This window comes from Hemiscyllium ocellatum, chromosome 2 (assembly GCF_020745735.1).
Source record: "Hemiscyllium ocellatum isolate sHemOce1 chromosome 2, sHemOce1.pat.X.cur, whole genome shotgun sequence".
Classification (NCBI taxonomy): Eukaryota; Metazoa; Chordata; class Chondrichthyes; order Orectolobiformes; family Hemiscylliidae; genus Hemiscyllium; species Hemiscyllium ocellatum.
The window spans coordinates 29995016-30021682 of NC_083402.1; the positions used below are offsets into that span (position 1 = coordinate 29995016).

The 26667-nt window shown below is 41.2% G+C and overlaps 1 protein-coding gene across 1 annotated transcript in view; it reads left to right on the forward strand.

Annotated features, from left to right (window-relative positions):
- The window catches only part of snx25 (sorting nexin 25), a 235333-nt gene that overhangs the window by 61747 nt on the left and 146919 nt on the right, over positions 1-26667 (forward strand). Inside the window, exon 4 of the mRNA XM_060835382.1 lies at positions 13249-13465. Coding sequence (XP_060691365.1) covers positions 13249-13465 — 217 coding nt within the window. The remainder of the gene's footprint in view (positions 1-13248; positions 13466-26667) is intronic.

Below are 26667 nucleotides of genomic sequence, written 5' to 3' on the forward strand. Positions count from 1 at the left end.
CGTGTCGCAGAAATGATTTTGTACTGTGGGCTTTGGAATTAAAGTTCTCATCTTTGCTCACATAGGTACTGGGAGGCCTAAGTGTTCACCACTGGAGGGAGAAAAAGGTCTCTGTTTGTATGCACAACATTTTATTTAAGTCTTTAATTATCCTGGGATCCTCATGCTGTCTAGACTGGGGTGGAGTGGTTTGTGCAGTATATTAATAATGAGGTCTCAGTCTTTGTAATGAATATTTCAAGAAAAAGATGAAAGTGTTGTCTGAAAAAAATGTTGTGCGGATTTTCGCTGGCATTGTGTTGCACGGACTGTAATGTGAATTGTATTCCTTGTAGTTGCTGGTCGTAAAACTGTTTCTAAGAGATCTTGATATTGATACTGCTACTGTGGAAAAATGAAATGTGATTTATTCCCAGTCTGTCTTTTGCTCACAGACCTGAGCTGTCTTGTGAACAGCTGGAGTGCTTGAACAAACTTTTTAATGTAGCCGTCCTCTCTGTGATCTGTATTTCTTTAAAACTTACCCTTCATAAAATGGCATTTTGTTTGTCTTGATATTACAGAGTGCACAAAAATTTTATTTGGATATAACCAAACTTGTAAAATTGTTAAGAGCCATGAAATGATAATTATCAAAAGGCAAATTACGTTATAGGCTGGAGAGGGAAGACACAAGGCAACTTGGGTTGATCCTAGTTATAAACTGAATTCACCTACAAAAACAGTTACATCATGCCTTTTTATTCGTTGTTGTAATTTGATTGATGAATGCTACATTGGGAAATAATTAGATAATACTGGTTCAATAATACAATTCTGAGTTTCGTTGATCACACCAGTGGCCAGATCAATCTCAAGTAAGTGGATATTTGAGACGAATGCAGTATTTTGGTTTGTGTTATTAACTCCAGGATCTGTAGAGTTTGCAATCCTGGAAATTCAGAATATTCATTCCCATCTTAATTTTTTTTTGTCTTCATTCATAGGAAATGTGAGCTAGTGAGACTAGCATCTCTTACCTATCCCTAATTTCACTGGTGAAGCTAGTGGGTGAGCAGCCTTGTTGGTAAAGGTGTATCCATTGTGCTCTTAGGCAGGAAGTTCCAGGACTCTGACCCAGCAGCAATGAAGGAAAGGAGACACCGTTTCAAGTCATGATGGTGTGTGGCTTGTTGAGGAGGTATCGAGGTGATGTTTCCATTTTTCTGATGTCCATGTCTTCCTAGGTGATAGGCATTGCATGTTTGGAAGGTGCTGTATAAGGTGAGATATGCAGTGTTTCTTAGATGTTACACGTGACTGCCATGGGCATCAGTGGTGGAGGTAGTGAAACTGAGAATATAGGAGCTGGATTAAGCCATTTGGTACTTTACCCAAGTCCAAGTTTGGCTGTTCATCCAAATCTGTACCTATGCTCTTTAATCCTGAGAGAGAGTCATACACCATGGGAACACACTGGTTGATCAAGCTCATTCAGGGCAACCAAGGTTTCCAAATAAAACTAACCCCACTTGCCTGCATTTGGCTGTTTTCCCTCTAAATCTTTCCTATCTATTTACATGACCTTTTTAAATGTTGTAACTCTACCTGCATCTTCCACTTTCTCTGTCAGTTCATGACACTTATGAACACCCTCTATTTGGAAAGAAAGAATTGTCTCTCTGGTCCCTTTTTTTAATCTTTCTCCTCTCACCTTAAATGTTCCCTAGTTTGAAACTCCCCACTCTAAGGTCTCTGTAATCCTGACCATACTTGTTTGCTTGATTAGTTAATCTGCTTTATCATGAATACTCCATGCATGAAGGTTCAAAGCCTTAAGTCTTGCCTTTTCTTAAAATCTATTTTTCAATAAAAATATATTTTTTTAATATTACAACAAACAGTTCAAAACAATACAAAGAAAGAACACAATGATTTTAAAAAAAGCAAACCACCCTCATGTACAAATGTGTTAATATCTATAACAGTATTTTAAAAACTCCTACTAACTAATTAATAAATAATAACTAACAACAAACTAATAACAATGCAGTTCAGCAAAAAAAAACACTAACACATCTAATATTGAAGGCATTAATTTTCACGCATTGATACATTCGCAGTTCCCCCTCTCTGGATATTGGACTCGTAAAGCACAATCATTTTGGCTACATAAAAGCTCTTATCAGTGTGGCAGACAAATCTCTGTTCAGGTAGCCCAAAAAGGGACGTCATTTCTTCTAGAAATTCTCAGTTTTGTGGTGTACTATACTTGTAAGAAAATCCAAGGGAATATGCTCAATAACAATCTCTCGCCAACCCAACAGACCTAGGGGATTTTCAGACACCCAACCTAACAAGGTATTCTTTCCCGTGAACAAAGTGAGGATGTTGAAAAGTTGTTTTTTCTCTTATGCGCATCTACAGGGAATACACTGGGTAGGCCAAGAAGAGGAGAGATTGGGTCCTTCTCCACCCTTACACCCAAACTCCCCTCCATTGCACCTGCCACAGGGTTCCAGTATGTTTTGAAGCCTACCACAGGACCAGAGACAATGGGTAAGAGTGCCCATACTAACATTACACTTGGGGCATGTTTAAAATACTCCCCGCTTAAGTTTTGCCAAACGATCCAGAGCCAAGTGGACCCTGTGGAGAATCTTCAACTGTAAAGCATGGGTCCTATTGCAAACTGATATCTTTGTGTTTTCCCAAATATCTTCCCATGTGTCTGAGGAGACCTCAATATTTAGCGCTCTCTCCCACACCCTGCAAAGCCAATTGAACTCCTCTGAGGGGCTCCCCTCAGCTGATGATACCAAGTGCTGACAGATGTGTACTCTTAGCACTGAGCACCCTCCTCTCTCTGTCGGATTGTAGGGATCAGTCAGAAGTGTAGTCTTTTTTTGAATAATATCCCTAACTTGGCGAAAACGAAAGAGGTCCCTGTTAGCTCATATTTCCATGCTGACTGATCAGAAGACGTCGTTGTCTCCCTCAAAAAAATCACTCATGCAAGTCACACCCTCTGTCTGCCCAGTGTTTGACTCCTGAATCCATTGTGTCCGGTTGAAAATCTGGCATACCCACTATAAGTGTAAGGAAAGATGCTTTGCCAATATTGCCATTCCTCTGCTGAATTGCCCTCCATGCTTTAATAGTATGGATAACTGTTGAGGAATGGCAATATCCCTTAACTGTCCCCATTTTGTCCAAAAACAGCAAGCTAGTAAGGGGGCACTTTGCCTGAGAGGTTTCGATATCTAACTATATTGAAATAGGGGTCTCGCAAGCCCAATCAGTTACGTAAGGTAAAAGCAAGCTTTAGTTTTTAATGTCCAGGAGATTCACTCTTTCCCTCTTTCCCACCCCCCCCCACCCCCCCACCCTAAAAAGTCTGTGAAGTAGTTGCAGTTTAGCTAATTTAATACGATGCCAAATAAAAGAGCTAAACCAGCCATTCAATCTCATGAACGTTTGCTTATCGAAAATCAGAGGGAGCATTCATGCAGAGTACAACAAACGCAGGAGGATATTCATCTTAAGAGCTATCCGACCTAACCATGAGACCGGAAGCGTCTCCCATCTTTGAAGGTGTTGTTCGATTTTGTTGAATAATTGAGCAAAATTAGCTTTGAACAACCGATCCAGAACTGGAGTGATGAATATGCCCAAAAAAACACAAACCCCTGTGACCACTTAAATGAGAATCGAGATTTTCCCTCAAGGTGTAACACCTTCATAAGACCACCTGTAGGCATAGCCTCTAATTCTGCAAAATTAATATTGTACCTTGAAAAGGTGCCAAACGTGCTGATGCATTGTATCAGGTTGAGGCACCGAAACTACTGGATTTGACCAAAAAATGAGCACGTCGTCCAACAGCAATGAAATTTTATGTAATTTTGACCCCACTTCTGGAGCTGATTATATTAGGATCCCTACGAACGGCCTCCGCCAATGGTTCAGTCACCAATGTAAAAAGCAATGGCTAAAGGGGACAACCCTGTCCGTTTTCCCTAAAAATGTTAAAATTGCTGGATCGCACCCCATTGGTTATGACCGCAGCGAGGGGGTCATTATAGAGAACCTTAACCATCTTATAAAGGCTTCATCCAAGCCAAACCGCTCTAGAGTATAGAACATGTACGGCCACTCAACTCTGTCAAATGCCTTCTCTGCATCTAGAAAAATCACCAACCCCTGTATTGACTGTTGTTGACATGCTTGAATTATATTAAGCAGCCTCTTAAAATTATTGGAGGATCTGCAACCCTTTATGAAGCCCGTCTGGTCGTTTTTAACAACAGCAGGTAACAGAGTCTCCAGCCTTAACACAAGAGTCTTGGAGAGATTTTTAAAGTCGACATTCGAGAGTGAAATGGGCCAGTATGAAGCACAGTCCTCTGGGGCCTTCCTTTTTTTAAAAAAGATTAAGCAAACATTGGCCTCTCCCAGAGATGGCAGGAGACGATCGTGACTGTATGAGTCTTTAAACATGTTGAGCATCGGGCCTGACAATATGTTTATAAATTCCTTAGAGAATTCGTTGGGAAGTCTGTCAGGACCGGGTGCCTTTCCACTCTGAAACTGCTTCACAGCCCCCTGCACCTCTTGCTCTGATAAGGGGGCATTGAGAAAAGACTCTTATTCGGGGGTCACACCCAGGAGAACCAGATCCTTGAAAAAGGACTCCATTTTGGTCCGTTCTCCTCACAACCCTCAGACTGGTATAATTCAGAGTTAAATCTCTGAAATGCCTCATTAATCTTTTTGGAATCACATGTTAGGTTCACAGACCCTTTCTTAATCAACGTAATGGCTTGAGGGGCATTTTCCTGGCGAGGTACACAAAGTACTTGCCTAGTTTGTCGTTGTGCTCATGTATAATCTTTTTGTTTTGCAAAAGTAAGCTCCTTCTTTGCTGTGTGCATGAGCATGGAATTCAATGCAGACCACAGTGCCGTAATCCTCTGTAGCTTGGCCAACGAGGCCCTATCAAAGTAAACCTTCTTGGCTGCTTTTAACCATGCTTCGAGGAGATGTTGCTGCTCGCCCTTCTGCCACTTCCTACTGGCAGAGTAGGAGATAATTAACTTTGGCAGTTTCCCAAAGGACAGACAGGCTACTAACTGAGCCTGAGTTAATGTCTAGGAATGCCCTAAATTCCTTAGGAAGGTACTCCACAAAACTATTATCCTTAAGGATAAAAGGATCCATTTGCCAGTGTCTCGGTCCCACTATAACGTCCTTAATCTTAATCAACAGGTACACTGGAGTGTGATTGGAGATGGTAATATTACCAGTCATACAAGATGTCACTAAGTTCAGAGTTGCCACAAAGGTCAGGAAAAAAATCAGTCCTGTTGTGACATCTGTGTGGATTGGAAAAAAAAGTAAAATCCCTGCATGTAGGGTGAAGATGCCTCCAGATGTCCACCAAACCCATCTCCACATACACATCCACTAATTGTTTAGTTTATACAGAGGGTATCACAGGGGCCTTTGGGCAACTGGTCTACTGTGGGATCCATAAGACAATTGAAGTCTCCCTTGATGATATGTCAAGGTTCAAGACTATTTAATTTAGAAAACTAATATACCAGAGATTTGAGGGGATGGGCTGGAGGGCAGTAAACATTTAAAACACCATATTCTTCCCTGTTTATCAGGGCTTTGAGGATTACAAACCTCCTGTATGTGTCTTTAACTCACTCTGGTAACTTAAATGGGAGATTCCTCCTAACCAATATAACCACTCACCTATTTCTGGTATTAAAAGATGAAAAGTAAAACCGATCAAAGCCATTTTGCTGTAATTTCAAATGCTCCCCATCATCCAAGTGTGTCTCATGTAATAAAGCAATATCCACCCTTTCCTTTCTAAGACTCGAGAGTACCTTTTTCCACTTAATTGGTGAGTGACTCCCCTTGATGTTCCAAGTACACCATTTACTCAAGTCATTAGCGATAACCTTCTGGAGTAACATTGAGATTCCAGAGAGGAGGAACTTGAACCACAAACTGCCGAGCCTCAGTGTTGCAAGTTCCATCGAACATAAAAACTACCTAAACTACAACCACTACATTTAACAAGCCTACAAAGCTATCAAAGGTTATTTACAACAAAAACCAAAAACAAACCGATTCATAAAGCGCCAATGGCGCTGTCTCAGGGAACTCGCCCAACTTCCCAAACTGCTTCCAATACAGCAGCAAGGCTTATAAATACCTGAACCGGGCATAAACTGCCCGTAAGTAGGCATTTAGCCATCCCAACCATTTTCCCCCCTCCTAGATAGAGCTGCACCACAAATGCAAGCAGCAAAGAAAGAAAGACACCATGGAATAACAACGTGAAAAATAAATTTTGAAAAAATAGTCCCCCACCTGCTTTTTGTTATAACTTTAGAAATTGAAAGTAAACATCCCAGCCACCCCCGAGCACAGTTTAGACCAGACTATCACCAATAACAGATAGGAAAAGAGAGCTCTGACAAGACTTCCTCATGTTTTTAAACAAGTAGAGACATACCCAAACGACACTACTATTTGCACAAACGAAATTGTTCACATTAAGTTAATTTGTCCACAAATTCTCTTGCCTTCTCTGACGTGTCAAAGAGATGTACAGGTCCGTCTAAGGTGATCCGAAGCACCGCCGGATACCTCCGAGTACTGGATCCCGAGCTCCCTTGGTCTTTTCTTGAAACATAAGATTTTCTTTTCTGGATCACCACCACTGAGAATTCCAGGAAGAACATGATCTTTAGAGCCTCCCTAAACTAGGGCCTTTGGATCTTTCCCCTGGATTCTGGAAGCTGCCACTAATCTCACCTTATCTCAGCGGTGATGAAACCGCACCAAGATGTGATGACAATGTTGGTCCAGACCTGACCTCTGTGCCGTAATCTGGTGAGCCCTCTCAAACTTTAATCCTCCCATTCCAGCCTCCAAGTTAAGGAATTTCGGCAAGCAGTCCTCAATAAATCCCACTGGTTACTCACCTTCCTTACCCTCTGACAGACCGACGATCCAAATTTTTTTTTTCTCCAGCCCCTGGTCTTGAGGTCATCAACTTGGTCAGGCAAATTACGGACCTGAGTCTCCATGACCTGGATTCTATTGTTGGATGAATTAGTATCAGCTTCCACCACTGTGACCCTGTGTTCTACCTCATCCATCCTTTTCTCCAGTCTCCTAGCTGCTGTTCATGCTTCTGCAGCCTGATAGAGATCAGGGCCAGCTTCTCCTCTAGCTCCTTCCCCAACATCTCGCAAGGTTCCTACTTTACGAGGAGCTGGTCAGAAATAAAATCCAAGCATCCTGCAGGCTGGGCCCCTGGCCCAGCCTCTGACGTATTTGCTCCCTTCTTCGGCATCCTTGGACATTGAAAACCGAGGTAAGTTGTTCTCTAACGGTTTTCTGGGACCTTTCCAGAGTCCCGGGATATCGTAGTGATCCGGGTAAGCTGGGATAGGATTTTGTCCCACTTGCGATGTGGTGTGGAGCTCTGCAATGTGATCTTACTAGATCACCGCCATCTTGGATCCTCCCAAGTCTTGTCTTTCTAACATTACTTGTCCTGTACCCACCATTATTCACCATAAATGGATCATAAGCCTGAAATCCCCATAACATTTCATAACTACTTAACTGATGTAAATATTTGCTGTATTGAAGCCTGTGCATTTGAAGATTAGCTACTAATTCCTTGAACAATATTACCTTCATATTTTTCAGATTGAAAAATCATAATATTTCAGCTAATGCAAAGCATAAGATTAAATTTGAATTATTTATGTCTTTTATATTTGTTTTCATTCTGCTGTTTGCCAAAAATGTAATTCTGCAGTTTTGTCTTTGTGTGCTATGCTTATTTTCTTCAGCAATCTTGACATTTCTGAAGAATTTCTAATTTAAAAAAATGAAGAAGTCAATCTTTGGGTTCTGTTTGTAATGTTTATCAATCTTTTTAGACTTTGAGTTTAAATCTGGAACATCAGTAAGAATTTCTTTAAATCTGGAAAAAAAAGAGATGTCAAGGTGAATATAGGCACTTTAGAGAATGAGGCTGGAGAAATGATAATGGGAAACCAGAAAAGAGCAGCGTGGCTGAATAAATTGCATCAGTCTTCACAGTAGAAGACAATATTAGCATTCCAGAATTATGAAATAATCAAGGGGAAAAAGGAGGAGTGGAAATAACTATCCTACGAGATCAAGTGCTAGGGAAACTAATGGAGTGAAAGACAGTAAGTACACTGGATTTGATGGGATGCAACTTGGGATACTAAAGGACATACCTGTAGAGACAGTAGATGTAGTGGTAGTAAACTTCCAATAATCTGGAAATGTCCCAGAGAATTGGAAAACTGCCAATGTAATACCTTTATTGAAAATAGGAGACCAATATCAGATAATATTAAGCTAGTTAGCTTAATGTCTATTAATGGGAAGATGTTACTATTAAAGAAAGATGTATACTGAGCACTTCGAAATAAATACTACGATCAGGCTGAGACAGCATGGCTTCATGCTTGACAAATTTAATTTCATTCATTGGTGAAGTTAAATGCGAGATTGACAAAGGGGGAGGAGTGGATATAATATACTTGGATTTTCAGAGCGTTGGCACACATTCAATTACTTAAGTGTCCAAGGTGTTGGAGATCATTTATCAGCATGTATCGAAGATTGGCTAGCTAATACAAAAGAGATTTGGGATAAGGGGTGAATTTTTCAGAATGGCAATCTGTACCTAACAGTGTGTAACCACAGAGATCAGTACAGCGGCCTCAAGTATTTATAATCATCTATTCATATGATTCATATGCAGACATAGTCATATGTAGACTGAGTGTACAAAGGGATATAGACAGATTAAACAAGTGGGCAGAAACATGATAGATGCAATATATTGCAGGAAAATTCAGATGATGCACTTTGGAAGAAGTAAAAAGACAAGGGAGTACTTAATGACTGGTAGGACATTGGAAGCTCAGAAGGATATTGGGGTACTTGTCCTTAGATGCCTGAAGGTGCAAAACAGGTGGACAGATTGGTTAAGGCGGCACATGAGACACTTTATCTGCCTTTAACTTTATCCCATTTATGGTATGAATTATAAGAGCAGGAGGTTATGTTTGAGCTGTATGAAGCTTTGGTTTGGCCACAACTGGAGTACTGTGTGCTGTTCTGGTCGCCATTACAGAAAGGGTGTGACTGCACTGGAGAGGGCACAGAGGAGATTCACCAGGATACTGCCTGAAATGGAACAGTTTAACTGTGAGGAGAGACTGGATAAACTCTGGTTAATTGAAGAATGAGGATCCTGAGCAAAGGTTTATTTGCAGATAAGAGGAGTGGGATTTAGTTTTCCATTTCTGCACATGAACCACTTCATGGTCCACAAGGAAGCAAAGGTCCAGACCTATATCTGCCTCAACCTCTTGGAGTTGCTCCTCCTCATAGAATCCCTACAGTGTGAAAGCAGATCATTCAGCCCATAGAGTCCACACTGACCCTCCGAAGAGCATCCCACCCAGATTCATCACTACCCTACCCCTGTCATCCTGCATTTCCCGTGTTAATTAACCTAGTCTGCATATCCTAGACGCTATGGGGCAATTTAGTATGGCCACTCCACCTAACCTGCACACCTTTAGACTGAAAAGAAACCGGACTTTCCAGAAGAAGCCGCAGAGACTCAGAAAATGTGCAAACTGCAGACAGACAGTTACCTGAAGGTGGAAAAGAACCTGGGTTCCTGGTGGTGTGAGGCAGCAGGGTGCATCTCACTGCATCTCATCTCAGAGTGCATCTCACTGCTCTTAATTTGTAACAAGAAACGAGAAAAGGTTATCCTGATAAAGCATGCAACCCTGCCATTCAGAGTGCACTGAATGCATAAAGAGGGTGGAAAGCTGAGATGGTGGAATTTTAGACGAGAGAGGGCCTTGGATACTTGCCTTGTTACAGAATTCACCTCTTTCCATCAGAGTCTTCGCATGCATAAGATTTTTGTAAAAGGACAATAAACCCAAAAATCGTTTTAAAAAAAAAATGTACTCCTGTTCAATATCTCTCCATTGGTTTAATTAGTCAAGTTTGACTTTCATCACAGTCATGTGGTTTGATAGCTCAGAAACGTAACTTCTTGGGGGTTAGAGCAGGATTTATATCTTGGCAAATTTCCTCATTCTCTTACGCTTTCTCTTTCAGTAGCTTTTCAGTCCATAGTGAATCCGCGTGCTCGTGAAGTTGGCTCCAGATTCAATTTTCATTTTCCTAATTGGCATGTCCTGACAGATTAAACAGTCCTTTTGTGGTAGATTGGTGATTTCTATTGTAGCACTATCTGTGTTTTTGTGTTATCCACAGGAGCTCTGTTTCCCTGTCCCTGTGGATAATGAGAATTTGCTATACTTACTGTACTTCCCTTGCTGAGGCATTGAAACTCTTAGATAATTTTTGTCAAACTCCAACTCATCCAAAATGTCATTGCTCAAAATGTTACTACTGCATTAAGCCACTGGTCATTATGAATCTGCACTGGCTTTTTGGCATTTGATGAAATTTAAAATCCTTAGTCTGGAGTGATTTTGGTCCTCATCTTCAAATCCTTCCATCCCACAGTCTTTGCTTTTACACAGGGAACTGTGAATGGTTGGAATTCTCCTACCTTAGAGGACTTTGGAAGGTCCAGTCTTTTAATCTGTTTAAAATAGAGATTAATTGATAGATTTCTAATTACCAATGGGCATAAAAGGCTATGGAGTTAGTGCAAGTAAAATATATTGAAGCAATCGATCAGCTATTACTATATTTAACGATGGAGCAGGCTTGCTAGGCTAAATGGCTGATTACTGCTTTTGTGTTCACTGTATTCACCTTGCTGAACTGCTCCAGATTTGCCACATCAGAAGAAACTCTGCCAGGCTATCAGAAACTTGACTGTGGAGAGAGGTTTCAAAGCACATCTCAAAGGAGGAAAATGAGGTAAAGAGGTGGACAGAAATAGGAAGAGAATTCCACAACTTAGGACCTAGGCACCGATAGTGGACCAAAGGAACTGGAGAGCAAACACCAAATTTTTGGAGGAGTTCATTGGGAGAATCTACTTATGCTTGCGTTTGTATAAGTTTAAAATAAATAGCTGTCAATTTTGTTAAAGTCACTGTATGAAGCATAGAATGGACACTATGAAAGGGTGTTAAAGATGAGTATGCATGTGTCCATTGTCTGTGGTAGAAAGGGTTTGTTTTTCATCCTGGATATCATGTGCTGCATGACAATCCTGATGAACAGCAGTTACAGGCTAATAGCTGCAGCTTGATAAGAGCAATGACTTAAATTAGTCTCCAATGTCAGACTATTTACAGTGAATCAAGACCACAACTTAACATAGGCTGTTCTATCAGTAATGACCAATGTGTTCAGTACGTGACCTCTAGTTTTTATTACTGATTCTGAATTCCAGTTTAACATTAATTGTCAGACTCTAGACCTTACCAAAATCACTCCAGTTGTGTGTTTAGATTAGATTCTCCAATGTATTAAGTTATCAAAACAATATGCAGGAGTGTCACTTAACAAGCAGTGTCCTTGGCTGATTCATGGTGGAATACTGACTCTGTTAGCAGGGGTGCTGTCTTCTGTAATTTCCTACTTTTTGCATGCTGTGTCCAACTGAAAAACCAACTTTACTAACCCTTTGCTAATCACAACCAATGATGTCTCTACTCTGGTCGAAGACAGGGCATGGTTGGATTTTGTTGGCTAGTTAAGGCATACACTGTGCATGGCCACATGCTGAATTTAACCTTCTAGGATAGGAAGTACATAGTAGTTAATTATCTTAGGTTTAACTTATTTAATGTGAATTCCTCATAAATTGAATACACTCCTTGCTGTGTCTGTGTGTGATGTTGATCAGATCAGATTCTATTTTGTGGGAACCTTCTGGATGATGTGCTTTATTGAGGTTGCTGTGCTTGGAATGGCTATATTACTTTGTATAAATAGATTGCAAAGTTACTTACAGCTTTAAAAGCTACCAGAATCTTGATCAAAGAGAGATTTCAAAAAGCATTACAAAGGAGGAAAATATGGGAAATAGGCTGTTGGTTTTGTAGAAGACTTTCAGTAGGACCCCCCCCCCCCTCACCACAAGAGGTTAGTAACCAAATTTAAAGGACGTGCAATAGTGGATAATATGCTGATGTGGATTGAGCATTGAATAATGAAAAGACAATAAGCGTGTAGGAATAAATTAGTTCATCATTCTCAAGTTGGCAGGCTGTGATTAGTAGGGTACCAAAGGACCACTGTTTGGGCAACGCTTTGCAATCTATGTCAATGACTTGGATATGATGATTAGATTAGATTAGACTTACAGTGTGGAAACAGGCCCTTCGGCCCAACAAGTCCACACCGACCCGCCGAAGCGAAACCCACCCATACACCTACATTACCCCTTACCTAACACTACGGGCAATTTAGCATGGCCAATTCACCTGACCCGCACATCTTTGGACTGTGGGAGGAAACCGGAGCACCCGGAGGAAACCCACACAGACACGGGGAGAACGTGCAAACTCCACACAGTCAGTCGCCTGAGTCGGGAATTGAACCCGGGTCTTCAGGCGCTGTGAGGCAGCAGTGCTAACCACTGTGCCACCGTGCCGCCCACAATGTAATATTTCCAAATTTGCACATGATATAAAACTAGTAGGAATGTGAGTTGTCAAGAATGTGCAAAGAGGCATCAAGGGGATTTGGACAAGCTGAGTGAGTGGGCAGATGGAATATAATCTGAAAAGTGTGAAGTTATCCATTTTGGTAGGAGGATTGGAGCTGCAGTGTATTTCTTAAATGGTGGAAGATATTTTTATGTAAAGAAGAATACTTGGGTCTCTTTTGACAAGACCTTGAAAGCTAACACATAGTTGTGGTAATCAATTAGGAATCCAGATGGTACGTTGACCTTTTTGTTGCAAGAGGATTTGAGTACAGGAACAACACGCTGACCAGGCTCTCTTGGGCCATTTTCAGCTGTATAGCTGGGAGAGGTTTTCAGTTTTTCCTTCCAGGCGAGACTTAAATCCCATTTTTGGATGAAAACATGCTTGTGGAGTCATTTAATCTTTAACCTGGCCACTTAATATCTTTTCCAATGAAATGTATTACTTGAGATTTTTAAGAGGCTCTGCATTACCTGTCCAAGATTCAGGAAAATCTCACTGCTTGTATCATTTTGTCTTTCAGTTTTTGACTACAGCTACAGGGATTACATCCTTTCCTGGTATGTGAAGATCAGCAAAGATGAAGGACATCTATACCATATGCTCTCAGAAGATTTCTGGGAAATGACAAAGCAATTGCGCATTCGACTCAGTAACATTGACACAGTTAAATTAGTTTGCAATGATGTGGTCCGGACTGTACTCACTCACTTTTGTGACCTCAAGGCAGCAAATACAAGGTAAAAGTTTGGTTTGGGATGCGTGATTTATATTTAATGACATAAGTCATTTTTTGTTCCTCCTTAACCTGGTGCAAGTCTATGTTCTTCGCAGAATTGTGGTTACATGGCACATTTTGTTACTTTTGGTCATGATCCCAACTGGTTTATTTGAGCTTTCACAGTGTAAACAGTTGGACTGGATGTGATATTATAACTGATTCCAATTATGTCTTCACCCATTAGAGCAGAATTCCTGTTTAATCTCCTCAGTGGGTTAGCTACTCTACAAGTAATTCTATTGGTCATACCTTGGCTCAGGTTAACAACCTCAACAAGCTGGATATTGAATTAGGTGTGATTCATTTATTGAGCATTACTTTTGTTCACAAAAAGATGACTGTCGAATCTTTTCCGTGTCGAAAAAGATTGTTCATATGCTGGTTAAGATGATGTTCTAATCTAAATGATTTTAATGGCACCCTCAAACAGAATTAACAAACATTTCTCTTAAAACTTGTGCACATAATACTTTAGATGTTTATTAATGTATGAAAAATATTTCTTTTTCCATTATGATCCTTTAAAAAGTAATATCTGTCACTGCAACTCAAGAGTACCTTGCAGTATACCAGTTCATCTGTTACGATTCATCTATTGTCTTGCCTATCTGTATCCTTCAATCCTCTGATAATTCTGCTGCTTTCAATTCTGGCCTTTTACAGCAGCCTCATTCATAACTCATGTGAATGGCTCAGTGTTCAGCTATCTAGACCCTGGTCTTGCCTCTGCACATTTCTTCCTTCAATACACCCACCTATTTGTCCATGCTTTAAGTCACTTCTGGGCTGCTTTTGGCTTGGTCGAATTGTTTTTTGATTATGCATCTTGAAAGATTTTCCCATGTTGTGACTTCTGTCATTGAGTCAATATTGAAGACTTTCAGGGCAACCCCTTGCCATTAATGTAGAATTGTGCCTCTAATTCTGCTGGGAAGGTCATACTCATGAATCGTATCTGTAAAGTGTAATTCTGAGTGTGTGTGGGAGTAATTTGTGAAATAGCTCTCCCAAAATTGACACAATATCCCAAAAGTTGGCAAGGATGACATTGCAGGGGCAACAGGCTGTTTACTTTTGTTTTTTCCTGTGCTGAGATGGATATCATGGTCTGTAGGGTGTCATTCCTTTTGTTTAGAACATTTGGTAGTGATTTATGCAATTGAGTGGCTTTCTAGATCATGGCAAAGGCATTTAAGAGATGGCCACATGGCTGTGGTTATGGAGAGACTTGTCGGCTAGTCCAGGTAAGAGTGTTGGTGAGCCATAAAAATTTTAACGGCCCTTGTTACATGCTTGGCATTAGAACATAGGCCCGTACTGTGCTGTAATGTTCTTTCAACCCTTGATGGTTTCACAGGGTGGTACAACAATCTCACGCCCATCTAACCTACACTTCCATTCTTGTCCAAATGCCTGACCAATGATCATTTAAATGTCCATAATATTGGTGAGTCTACCTACTGTTGTAGCTAGTGCGTTCCACGCCCCTACTACTGAGTAAAGAAATCACCTCTGACATCTGTCCTATATCTATCACCCTTCAGTTTGAAGCTATGCCCGTGCGTGCTAGCCATCACCATTCGAGGAAAAAGCCTGTCACTATTCACCCTATCTAATCCTCTGGTCATCTTGTATGTCTCAATTAAGTCACCTCTTTACCACCTTCTCTCTAACGAAAACAGCCTAAAGTCCCTCAACCTTTCCTTGTAAGACCTTCCCTCCATACCACCCAACATCTTTGTACATCTCCTTTGAACCCTTTCCAAAGCTTCCACATCCTTCCTATAATGTGATAGAACGGTACGCAATACTCCAAATGTGGCCGCACCAGAGTTTTGTACAGCTGCAGCATGATCTCATGGTTCTGAAACTTGATCCCTCTACTAATAAAAGCGAACACACTGTATGCTTTCTTCACAGCCCTATCACCCTATCAATCTGGGTGGCAACTTTGCACATGGACTTAGAGATCTCTCTGCTCATCTACACCACGAAGAATCTTATCATTCGCCCAGTGTTCTGTATTCAGTTACTCCTTCCAAAGTGAATCACCTCACACTTCTCTGTCTTAAACTCCATTTGCCACCTCTCAGCCCAGCTCTGCAGCTTATCTACATTTTTTTTAGATGACTTAGATTGCTTACAGTGTGGAAACAGGCCCTTCGGCCCAACAAGTCCACACCGACCCTCCAAAGACCAACCTACCCAGACCCATTCCCCTCCATTTACCTCTTCACTTAACACTATGGGCAATTTAGCATGGCCAATTCACCTAACCTGCACATATTTTTGGACTGTGGGAGGAAACCAGAGCACCCGGAGGAAACCCAAACAGACACGGGGAGAATATGCAAACTCCACACAGACAGTTGCCTGAGGTGGGAATTGAACCCGGGTCACTGGTGCTGTGAGGCAGCAGTGCTAACCACTGAGCCACCGTGCCTGGCGGTCTCGTCCAGGATTTGAACCTGGGATCTCTCGCATATCCCTCTGTAACCTACAACATCCTGTGGCACTATCTACAACTGTACCAACCTTAGTGTTGTACGTAAATTTGCTAATCAATCCTTCTGCGCCCTCAAAGATCATTTATGAAAATGACAAACAGTAATGGCCCAAAAACAGATCTTTGAGGTACACCACTAGTAACTGAACTTCAGGATGAACATTTCCCATCGAATACCACCCCTTGTAGTCTTTCAGCTCGCCAATTTCTGACCCAAACTGCTAAATTGCCCTCAATCTCATGCCTCTGTGTTTTGTGCAGTAGCCTACTACAAGGAGCTTTACTAAATGCCTTACTGAAATCCATATACACCACATCAACGGCTCCACCCTCATCCACCTGTTTGGTCACCTTTCCAAAGAACTTAATAAGGTTTGTAAGCCACGACCAACTCTCCACAAAACAGTGACTATCCCGAATCAACTTACTCCTCTCTAGATGATTATAATTCCTATCTCTTATAACCTTTTCTAACATTTTACCCACAACTCTGAAGTCTATTATTACCAGGGTTGTCTCTACTCCCCTTCTTGAACAAGGGACCAACATTTGCTCTCCTCTCTGGTACAATTTCTGTGGACAATGAAGGCATAAAAATCCAAGCCAAAGACTTGTTATTCTCCTCCCTGGCTTCCCAGAGAATCCTAGGATAAATCCCATCTGGACTAGGCTACTTATCTATTTTCACACTTTTTGCAGAATTTCTAACACCACCACCTTGTGATCCTCAATCCCATCTAGTCTAGTAGCCTGTATTTCAGTATTCTCCGTGACAATGTTGTCTTCCCGTGTGAATACTAATGAAAAATATTCATTTTGCACTTCTCCTATCTCCTGTGACTCCACGCACAACTTCCCACTACTGTCCTTGATTGGCTCTAATCTTACTCTAATCTTACCCTAATCTGGCTAGCTTTTCAGGAGGTCAAATGTTACTGATTGACAAGGCGGGAATTTAACCTATGTCCCTAGGAAATAAATCTGGGGTTTTGGATTACTAGTCTAGAGACATCATCACTCCCTCCCTATGGCAAAGAAAATAGTATTAACATTTCCTGTCCAAAGAGAACTTCTGGACTGAAAATATTACAAAGAAAGTCATGTTGGACTTGAAAGGTTCTGTTTCTTTTCCCACGCATGCTACCAGATCTACTGAGTTTCTCCAGCACTTTTTGTATCTATTCCAGATCTGCAGCATCCACAATATTTGGCTCTTCTCACTAAATTGATGAAGTTTGTGGTTTATGCCACCCTTTTTACTTCCACCTGGAAAAAGTGTATATAACTAACTAAAGAAACTTAAATAATTATCCTGACTGTCATGAAGCTTAATCATACGATTCCTTGTAGTACATTCCTATAAGTAGTGTTTCTTTTTAAGAGACTGTGTACGTATGTCTTAGGGCCCTGGGCTTCATTTGTCATTGCTTATTCTTCATTTTTTAACCTGGACCTCTTCAAACATATATTTCTTTTGTAGTTTTGTTCATTCATCATCCACGGACTTGTTATTTATGCTTGCAGTATCATAAACATTAATTCATTTTTATTTTGTAATTTTCTTCTCATTCTTATCTATTTATATTCTGGTCTATGCTTTAATTGTCTTTTTACATTGGGAATACGCACAATCCGCACTTGCCTCAAAAGTTTCAGGGGCTTGGAGCAGCAATAGGGGGAAATAGACAGTGGTGGCAGAACCTTTTTTGGGGTGGAGCTTTCCCACCGGCACTTATTAACCCTGACCCAAAAAAATTAACCATCACCACAACACTGAAGTGGAAAGATTCCTAAATCTTACCGTTTTAAAATATTTAAAGTCTGGTTGAAGATTTGTAGCTCGGGTGTCCGTTGTTGTGGTTCTGTTCGCCGAGCTGGAAGTTTTTGCTGCAAACGTTTCGTTCCTTGGCTAGGGAACATCAGTGCTATTGGAGCCTCCTGTGAAGCGCTGCTTTGCTGTTTCTTCCGGTATTTATAGTGGTTTGTTCTTGCCGTTTCTGGGTGTCAGTTTCAGCTGTAGTGGTTTGTATATGGGGTCCAGGTCTATGTGTCTGTTAATGGAGTTTGTGGATGAATGCCATGCCTCTAGGAATTCCCTGGCTGTTCTCTGTCTGGCTTGTCCTATGATGGTAGTGTTTTCCCAGTCAAATTCATGTTCCTGGTTGTCTGAGTGTATGGCTACTAGGGATAGCTGGTCGTGTCGTTTTGTGGCTAGCTGATGTTCATGAATGCGGATTGTTAGCTGTCTTCCTGTTTGTCCTATATAGTGTTTTGTGCAGTCCTTGCATGGTATTTTGTAAACTACGTTGGTTTGGCTCGTGCTGGCTATTGGGTCCTTTGTTCTAGTGAGTTGTTGTCTGAGTGTGGATGTTGGCTTGTGTGCTGTTATGAGTCCTAAGGATCGCAGTAGTCTGGCTGTCAGTTTTGAGACGCTCCTGACGTATGGTAGTGTGGCTAGTCCTTTTGGTTGTGGCATGTCCTCGTTCCGTGGTCTATCTCTTAGGCATCTGGTGATAAAGTTGCGTGGGTATCCGTTTTTGGCGAATACCTTGTATAGGTGTTCCTCTTCCTCTTTTCGCAGTTCTGGTGTACTGCAGTGTGTTGTGGCACTTTTGAATAGTGTCCTGATGCAGCTTCGTTTGTGTGTGTTGGGGTGGTTACTTTCATAGTTTAGGACTTGGTCTGTGTGTGTTGGTTTCCTGTGTACCCTTGTAGTGAATTCTCCGTTGGGTGTTCTCTCTACTAACACGTCTAGGAATGGGAGTTGGCTATCCTTTTCCTCTTCTCTCGTGAATCATATTCCTGTGAGTGTGGCGTTGATGATTCGGTGTGTTTTTTCTATTTCTGTGTTTTTGATGATTACAAAGGTGTCATCGACGTATCTGATCCAGAGTTTGGGTTGGATTTGTGGTAGGGCTGCATCAAACGAAGCTGCATCAGGACACTATTCAAAAGAGCCACAACACCCTGCAGTACACCAGAACTGCGAAAAGAGGAAGAGGAACACCTATACAAGGTATTCGCCGAAAACGGATACCCACGCAACTTTATCACCAGATGCCTAAGAGATAGACCACGGAACGAGGACATGCCACAACCAAAAGGACTAGCCACACTACCATACGTCAGGAGCGTCTCAGAACTGACAGCCAGACTACTGCGACCCTTCGGACTCATAACAGCACACAAGCCAACTTCCACACTCAGACAACAACTCACTAGAACAAAGGACCCAATAGCCAGCACGAGCCAAACCAACGTAGTTTACAAAATACCATGCAAGGACTGCACAAAACACTATATAGGACAAACAGGAAGACAGCTAACAATCCGCATTCATGAACATCAGCTAGCCACAAAACGACACGACCAGCTATCCCTAGTAGCCATACACTCAGACAACCAGGAACATGAATTTGACTGGGAAAACACTACCATCATAGGACAAGCCAGACAGAACAGCCAGGGAATTCCTAGAGGCATGGCATTCATCCCCAAACTCCATTAACAGACACATAGACCTGGACCCCATATACAAACCACTACAGCTGAAACTGACACCCGGAAACGGCAAGAACATCCATCAACAGACACATCGACCTGGACCCCACATACAAACTACTACAGCTGAAACTGACACCCGGAAGCGGCAAGAACAAACCACTATAAATACTGGAAGAAACAGCAAAGCAGCGCTTCACAGGAGGCTCCAATAGCACTGATGATGTTCCCTAGCCAGGGAACGAAATGTTTGCAGCAAAAACTTCCAGCTCGGCGAACAGAACCACAACAGTTTTAAAATATGTTGTGATTTACTGTCTGCATGATCACAAGGAATATAACATTTTGGTTAATTTCCCCAGTTTGCTTTTACAATATTATACTATTATTTTATTGAAGATTTCCTGAATCTTTTCTGAGTTCACGGTCATTGCATTGCACTGATTTTACCGAATTTGTTAGGGAGTAGTAATTCCTTCATATTCCCCTTCTAATGGTTGCCAAAACATTGCTTGGAGTGAAGCTGTCTGCCATTGAGCTGCTCTGTTTTAAGGTGATGTGTTCTTTTTAGGGTACATATTGTCATATGAAGCTAATCACAATTACTACAGGAAGTTTGTCTTTAAGTCCTTTTCGTTCATTTTGAAGGTTTTCAACTTGTAGTCATCGAATCGTGCACTTGATACAGATTGTGACCTGCTTTATTTGTGCTGTTGTTTGACTTATCTATTGGGTGCTTCCCAGTAATGTTTTGAAGAAGCCTCAAAATAGTTCAACAAAGTTAGCAAGGTCATGAGCAATAAGTGTTGGATAAAGTACAGATCACTGCTTTTCTAATTGGGTGAGTCAGGACCTTGTATCATGTGAATTGAACAATTCCCAAAGTGAGCATTTTCCTCCTTGTTACAACTCACTGTTGTTTGGAATATTTTGATTTCATGAGATATCTGTAAGAATTGGTGGACAGAAAAGTGATAACCCATCTACAAAAATGGAGTTTTTCTTTTGAGCTGGCTTGGCAAATAGATAAGGGGATGGGTAAAGTTGCACAGAAAATTATGGAAAAATTAAAGGGCAAAGGGAAGTCTCAGCAGAGGTTGTTAAAGTTACCAGAGCAAGTAATACAACAAAGAGTATGGAAAGGTTCAGGAATCTAACTTCAGGCACAACAGGTAAAGGGGCTACTATGAGAAGGGCAGCCAATGCCAGAATGGGGTTGAGACGGGGTGATGTAGAGGATGGGATGCAGAAGATCAAATGAGGGTGAGCCAGCTAGTAATATAAAAGTAGTTTGCAAGAGTTTCTTTAGATATGTGCTTTGCATTGAATCCAGGGAATTTATCAAACTTTAGTCCCTATCAGTTTCCCCAGCACTTTTTTCATTTGAACAAATGCAAAGTTAGCATTTATTTTGACAGGGCTACAATACAAGCATCTTTGAGACTGTCTGTAAGACTTTGGTCAGACAGCATTTGGAATATTATGAGCGGATTGTGCCTCATATCTACTAGAAGCATGTGCTAGCTTTGGAGGGGGTCCAGATGAACTTTATAAAAATGATCCTAGGGTGAAGAGCTTGACAGGAACTGTTGAGGACTCTGGGACTGTACTGGCCTTCATAACAAGAGGGATTGAGTATAGAAGTAAAGAGGTTCTTCAGCTGTAGAGGGCCCTGGTGAGACCACACCTGGAGTACTGTGTGCAGTTCTGGTCTCCAAATTTGAGGAAAGACATTCTGGCTATTGAGGGAGTGCAGCGTAGGTCCACGAGGTCAATTCCTGGAATGGCGGGACTACCTTACACTGAAAGACTGGAGCGACTGGGCTTCTATCCCCTTGAGTTTAGAAGACTGAGAGGGGATCTGATTGAGACATAGAAGATTATGAAAGGATTGGATACTCTGGCAGCAGGAAACATGTTTCCGCTGATGGGTGAGTGCCGAACCAGAGGACACAGCTTAAAAATCCGGGGTAGACCATTTAGGACAGAGATGAGGAGAAACTACTTCACCCAGAGAGTGGTGGCTATGTGGAATGCTCTTCCCCAGAGGGCAGTGGAGGCCCAGTCTCTGGATTCATTTAAGAAAAAGTTGGATAGAGCTCTCAAGGGATATGGAGATAAGGCAGGAACAGGATACTGTTTAAGGATGATCAGCCATGATCATATTGAATGGTGGTGCAGGCTCGAGGGGCAGAATGGCGTACTCCTGCACCTATTGTCTACTCGATGGTGTTTAGAAGGATGAGGAGAGATCTGTTTGCAACTTACAGAATACTGATAGGATAAAGTAGTTGTGGAGAAGATGTTTCCACTAATAGGAGAGACTAGGATCTGAGGGCACAGCCTCAGAGTGAAGGGACAGTTCTTCAGAACTGAGGTGAAGAGGAATTTCCTCGCCCAGGGGATGGTTATTCTGTGGAATTCATTGCCGCAACAGACTGTGGGGGGTTAAGTCATTGAGTATGTTTAAGACAGAGATAGACAGGTTCTTAATTAGTGAGGGAATCGAGGGCTGTAGGGAGAGGCAGGTGAATGGGGTTGAGAAATGTATTAGCCATGTTTGAATGGCAGAGCAGACCTGATGGACCGAATGGTCTAATTCTGCTCCTCTATCTTGTGGCCTGATGCTCTCAGTCACTTTGCGTGTCCTGTGGTATTAGACTAAACTATTTTGATGGAGATCTTGATAATTGATTTTAAAATCATTAAAATGCTGAACTGTTACAAGCCAAGCAGAAGCAAGAAATATAAATTAGTGTTGGCGAAATTCAGCAAGTGTAGCAGCATCTACGGAGGGAGAAAGAAACAGTCAGTTTATAATCTGATATGATGACTTTGGAACTTGAAGAAATCTAATGCATTAGTTAAGTTTGTGTGAGTGAATGAAAACAGCTGTTTTTCTGTAGTCATTCGCACAACCGTGCTAATTGTCATTATCCCTTATTCTGTCATGTGACTAAAGTCTAGCCAACGAATGTTTATTTAAACGTTAGGAGTCACTGGCATGAGAGAATGAAACTAGAGTTCTTGATTGACCCAGATTGCTATGTTTAGCAACCATCAAATGGGACAAGAGTTTAATAAATACTTTGCATCAGTCTTCACAGTTGAAGATACGAGAAGATACGAATAGCATTTCAAAATTACTGAATATTTAATATTAAAAGGAGGAAAGAAAATAAATACAATAACTGTCAGCAGAGAAAAATGCTGGGGAAACTGATAGGAGTGAAAGTCTGATAAATCCTCTGGAGCTGATGAAATGCATTCCATAAAAGGATGTTAAAAGAAATAGCTCCAGTGATAATCTTCCAAGAATCTTTAGATGCTGGAAAAGACCCAGAGAATTAGAAAGCTGCCACAGATTCAGAAAGGCAGTTTTCCCTTCTGGGAAAATCTAGGATCAGAGGCCATAATCTCAGTAAGGAGGTTTAAGACCGAGACATTTAAGATGGAGATGAGGAGAAATTTCTTCTCTTGGATGGAAATGATTTTGTGGTATTCTTTCCTGCAGAGGGTTGTAGATGCTGAGATGTTAAGATTTTCTAATCAGTAAAAAGGCAAGGATTATGGGGAAAAGTGGAGTTGTGGATTATCAGATCAGCCATGATCTCATTGGATGGTGAATGGACACACTGTATTGATTGGCTTCCTCCTACTCCTCTGTGTTCTGTAGCCTTACAAATTGCAGCTTCAGGAAAAGGAAGGTTGCATTGGGGTCTCTGTGGAGTTTGCACATTCTCCCAGTGTCTGCGTGGGATCTTCCCACAGTCCAAAGATGCAAGTTAAATGGCTATGCTAAATTGCCCATAGTGTTAGGTGCATTAGTCAGAGGGATACTGGGTGGGTTACTCTTCGGAGGGTCGGTGTGGACTTGATTGGCCGAAGGGCCTGTTTCCACACTGTAGGGAATCTAATCTAGTCTAATCTAAACAGCTCAAAGTTTAAGATAGCTAAATTACGCTTAAAACAATAGAATTCTGTAATATATTTGATAAAATAGTAGAATATTACAGAAGCTAACTATTTACTTCCACACCCCTATAGTGGCATTTTGAAGGAGATATTTAAGTATTTCCTTGTCTTTCATATTATTTCACGTTTTTATCGTTTCAAATATTCTTATGTTGAATTCTGTTTTTAACCAGACCTTTTGTTTTTAACCAAACCCCATATACTTTGTTATATGAAGTAAAGTGAAAGGTTTGAAATGGAGAAGTGTGCAACAGTAAATTTTTTTTGCTGGTTCCAGATCTCCAGCATCTGCAGTTCTTTTTTTTAAAAAAGTGTTATGGCAAAATATTTTTGTATTGCTACTCTCACTCGGTTGCATTTTGGAAGAGTGACTTACGAAAGAGAAACTCATTTAAAATCATTGTCAAAACGTGCATAAGTTGTGTGCTGTATTGGTGGGGGGGGGAGGGGAGGGAATAATGTGTTGAACCAGAAGAGTGTTCTTGAGGAGGATGAAGATTTCTGTTCCCACTGAGAGTTGTTAGGGTCTGGAATGCCCTACCTGAAAAAAAGCTGACTCCATACGTGATTTTACAGGGGAGTTGGGTGACTACCTGAGGACGAACGTCTTAGAAGCAAAGAGCATGGATGTGAAACTAAAAGCAACTGCTTGGTGCAGGAGCATGTTGGGCTGAATTGTCTCCTTTTGTGCTCTGAATATAAGGCAGGGTGACAAAAAATGTGAATAAAAGAACCCCCTCAAAGAAGCTGGGTCAGACTGCCATTCAAACAGACTCTCTCATCCAAATGTTATGATTCCAGCTGATGGTAAGATTGGAAAAGTTAGATCCTGGAATGAAAGCTGATTTGATAACTTTAGAAATGTAATTTTTACATTGTGTATCATGATGGTTAGTAATTGAAACGCACTATTATGAGGCTACAATGATTTTTTTCATAAACCGATTTATTGCACAAAAGATGAAAATAAACCATCATAGCTAAATCTATGTGTTCTAAATGACTGACCAAAATCCATATGCATCTGTTTTAAAAATCCAAGTTCCAAAAGTTTTATACTAAATACATTTATCACATAGGATAGACCTTTTTATGTACTTTGCAATTTCTAGCTGCAGGAGAGGAAACATCTGGAGGATGCAGCAATTATTGTAACTCCAGTCAACTTATTCTTACTTACTTCTTGCTCCTGTGTATTTAGCTTCCTTTCTTTGTTCCTTTCTTTATCTCTTTACCCACAGTCCATTTCTTGGCTTACACAGCTGGCACTATCAGTTAGCAGCTGCATCCTATCCTAGTCTGTACACAGCAGAGCAAGGAATACCCATGGAAACGAGTGAAAGAGCTCTTCTGAAACAGGACCTCAATGTTAATAGAACCTCTTCCTTGTACTGTGGATTTACTGTGGCTACTGTGCGCCTTTCTTATTCCATGAATAGAGCTGTGCTTAACCATGTCACCAACAGCTTCAGGCTAACCTGGATATGGACTTGATGACAGGATAAGAATGATAAGACATAGAACATAGAAAAATACAGCGCAGTACAGGCCCTTTGGCCCTCAATGTTGCGCCAATCCAAGCCCACCTAACCTACACTAGCCCACTATCCTCCATATGCCTATCCAATGCCTGTTTTAAATGCCCATAAAGAGGAAGAGTACACCACTGCTACTGGCAGGGCATTCCATGAACTCACGACTCGCTGAGTAAAGAATCTACTCCTAACATCTGTCATATACCTACCACCCCTTAATTTAAAGCTATGCCCCTCTTGTATAGCTGACTCCATACGTGGAAAATAGCTGACTCCATACGTCGAAAAATAGCTGACTCCATACGTGGAATTGTTGTGTTTTGAAGTAAAGGAACAATCTGCATGCTTCTGCTTTATAGGTTTAGGTTTGTGATTTCATGAAGATTAGAATGCAAAGCCAAGGACGAAGCAAAATGACACATTCCACCACTGATGTGCATTGGCAGCGGAGTGCACCACATAGAATATGCACTATAGCAACTTGCCATGGTTCCTTCAACAGCATCTTCCAAAAGCACGACTACTATCCAGAAGGACAAGGAAAACAGACACGTTGGAATGTGCTGCCTCCAAGCAACTCATCATTTGAAAATATATCACTTTGTTTGTTGTCACTGAATCAAAATCCTGGAACTCCCTTTCTAACAGTACTGTGGGTGTACCTACACCATGAACTGCAGAGATTCAAGAAAGCAGCTCACCACCTCTTTCTTGAAGGTCGTTAAGGCTAGCCAATAATGCTGGCCTAGTCAGTGACACTCCTGTCTTGTAATGAATAAAATGAAAGCCTTTCTCATTTCTATATAGACTTTAGAAATCTATATGTCTTAGAACTGCACCATGGATTTTTGTCAAGCCTCTTCTCTTGACCTTAAAGGAGTTTAGTTGCAATTAAGTTTGTCCTTTCTCTGTAAGTCCTATCACATCTTTTAGGTGATTGTAACTACCTGAAAATGATTGAGCTGGTAATTCTGTTGACTCCCTGCTGTTGAGAAGTTGAGTGTCCAATCTTTGCTGTAGGGTCACCAAGTCATACAGCCTATCCATGCTGTCCTCCTTGAACAAAGGAACTACACTAACTATCTTTCAGAGTTCTGGCACTTCACTTGTGGCCAGTGAAATATTAAATAGCTCTGTTAGGGATCCAGAAATCTCCTCCCTTGTCTTCCATAGCAGCCTGGGATAGATCTCGTCAGACCCTGGGGATTTATGCACACTAAAACATTTTAGTAACTCCTCCTTATTCATCTTAACATACTTTTAGAACCTCACCATTCCAGCTGAAATCCCTGGCTACAATGTCTTTCTCCTCCGTGAATATGAATGAAAAGTATTCACCTCACGTACAGGTTGTCCCTTTGGTTTCTAATATGTCCCATTTTTTCTCTGGCTATAGATATATTTATAAAAAGCCTCTGAGCTTTTTCTTGATCCTATTTGCTAATGATATATTGTGGCCCCTTTTCATACAATGTCTTTTGTAGCATGGCATCTTTCCACAGCCTGGCTGAGATATTCACTGTATGGAATGGAGCCTTGAGTCAGAGTTGTGCAATGTGGGACCAGACCCTTCAGCCTGACTCGTCCATGCCAGAGAGATACCCTAAATTAATCTAGTCCCATTGGACCATATCCTTCTAAATC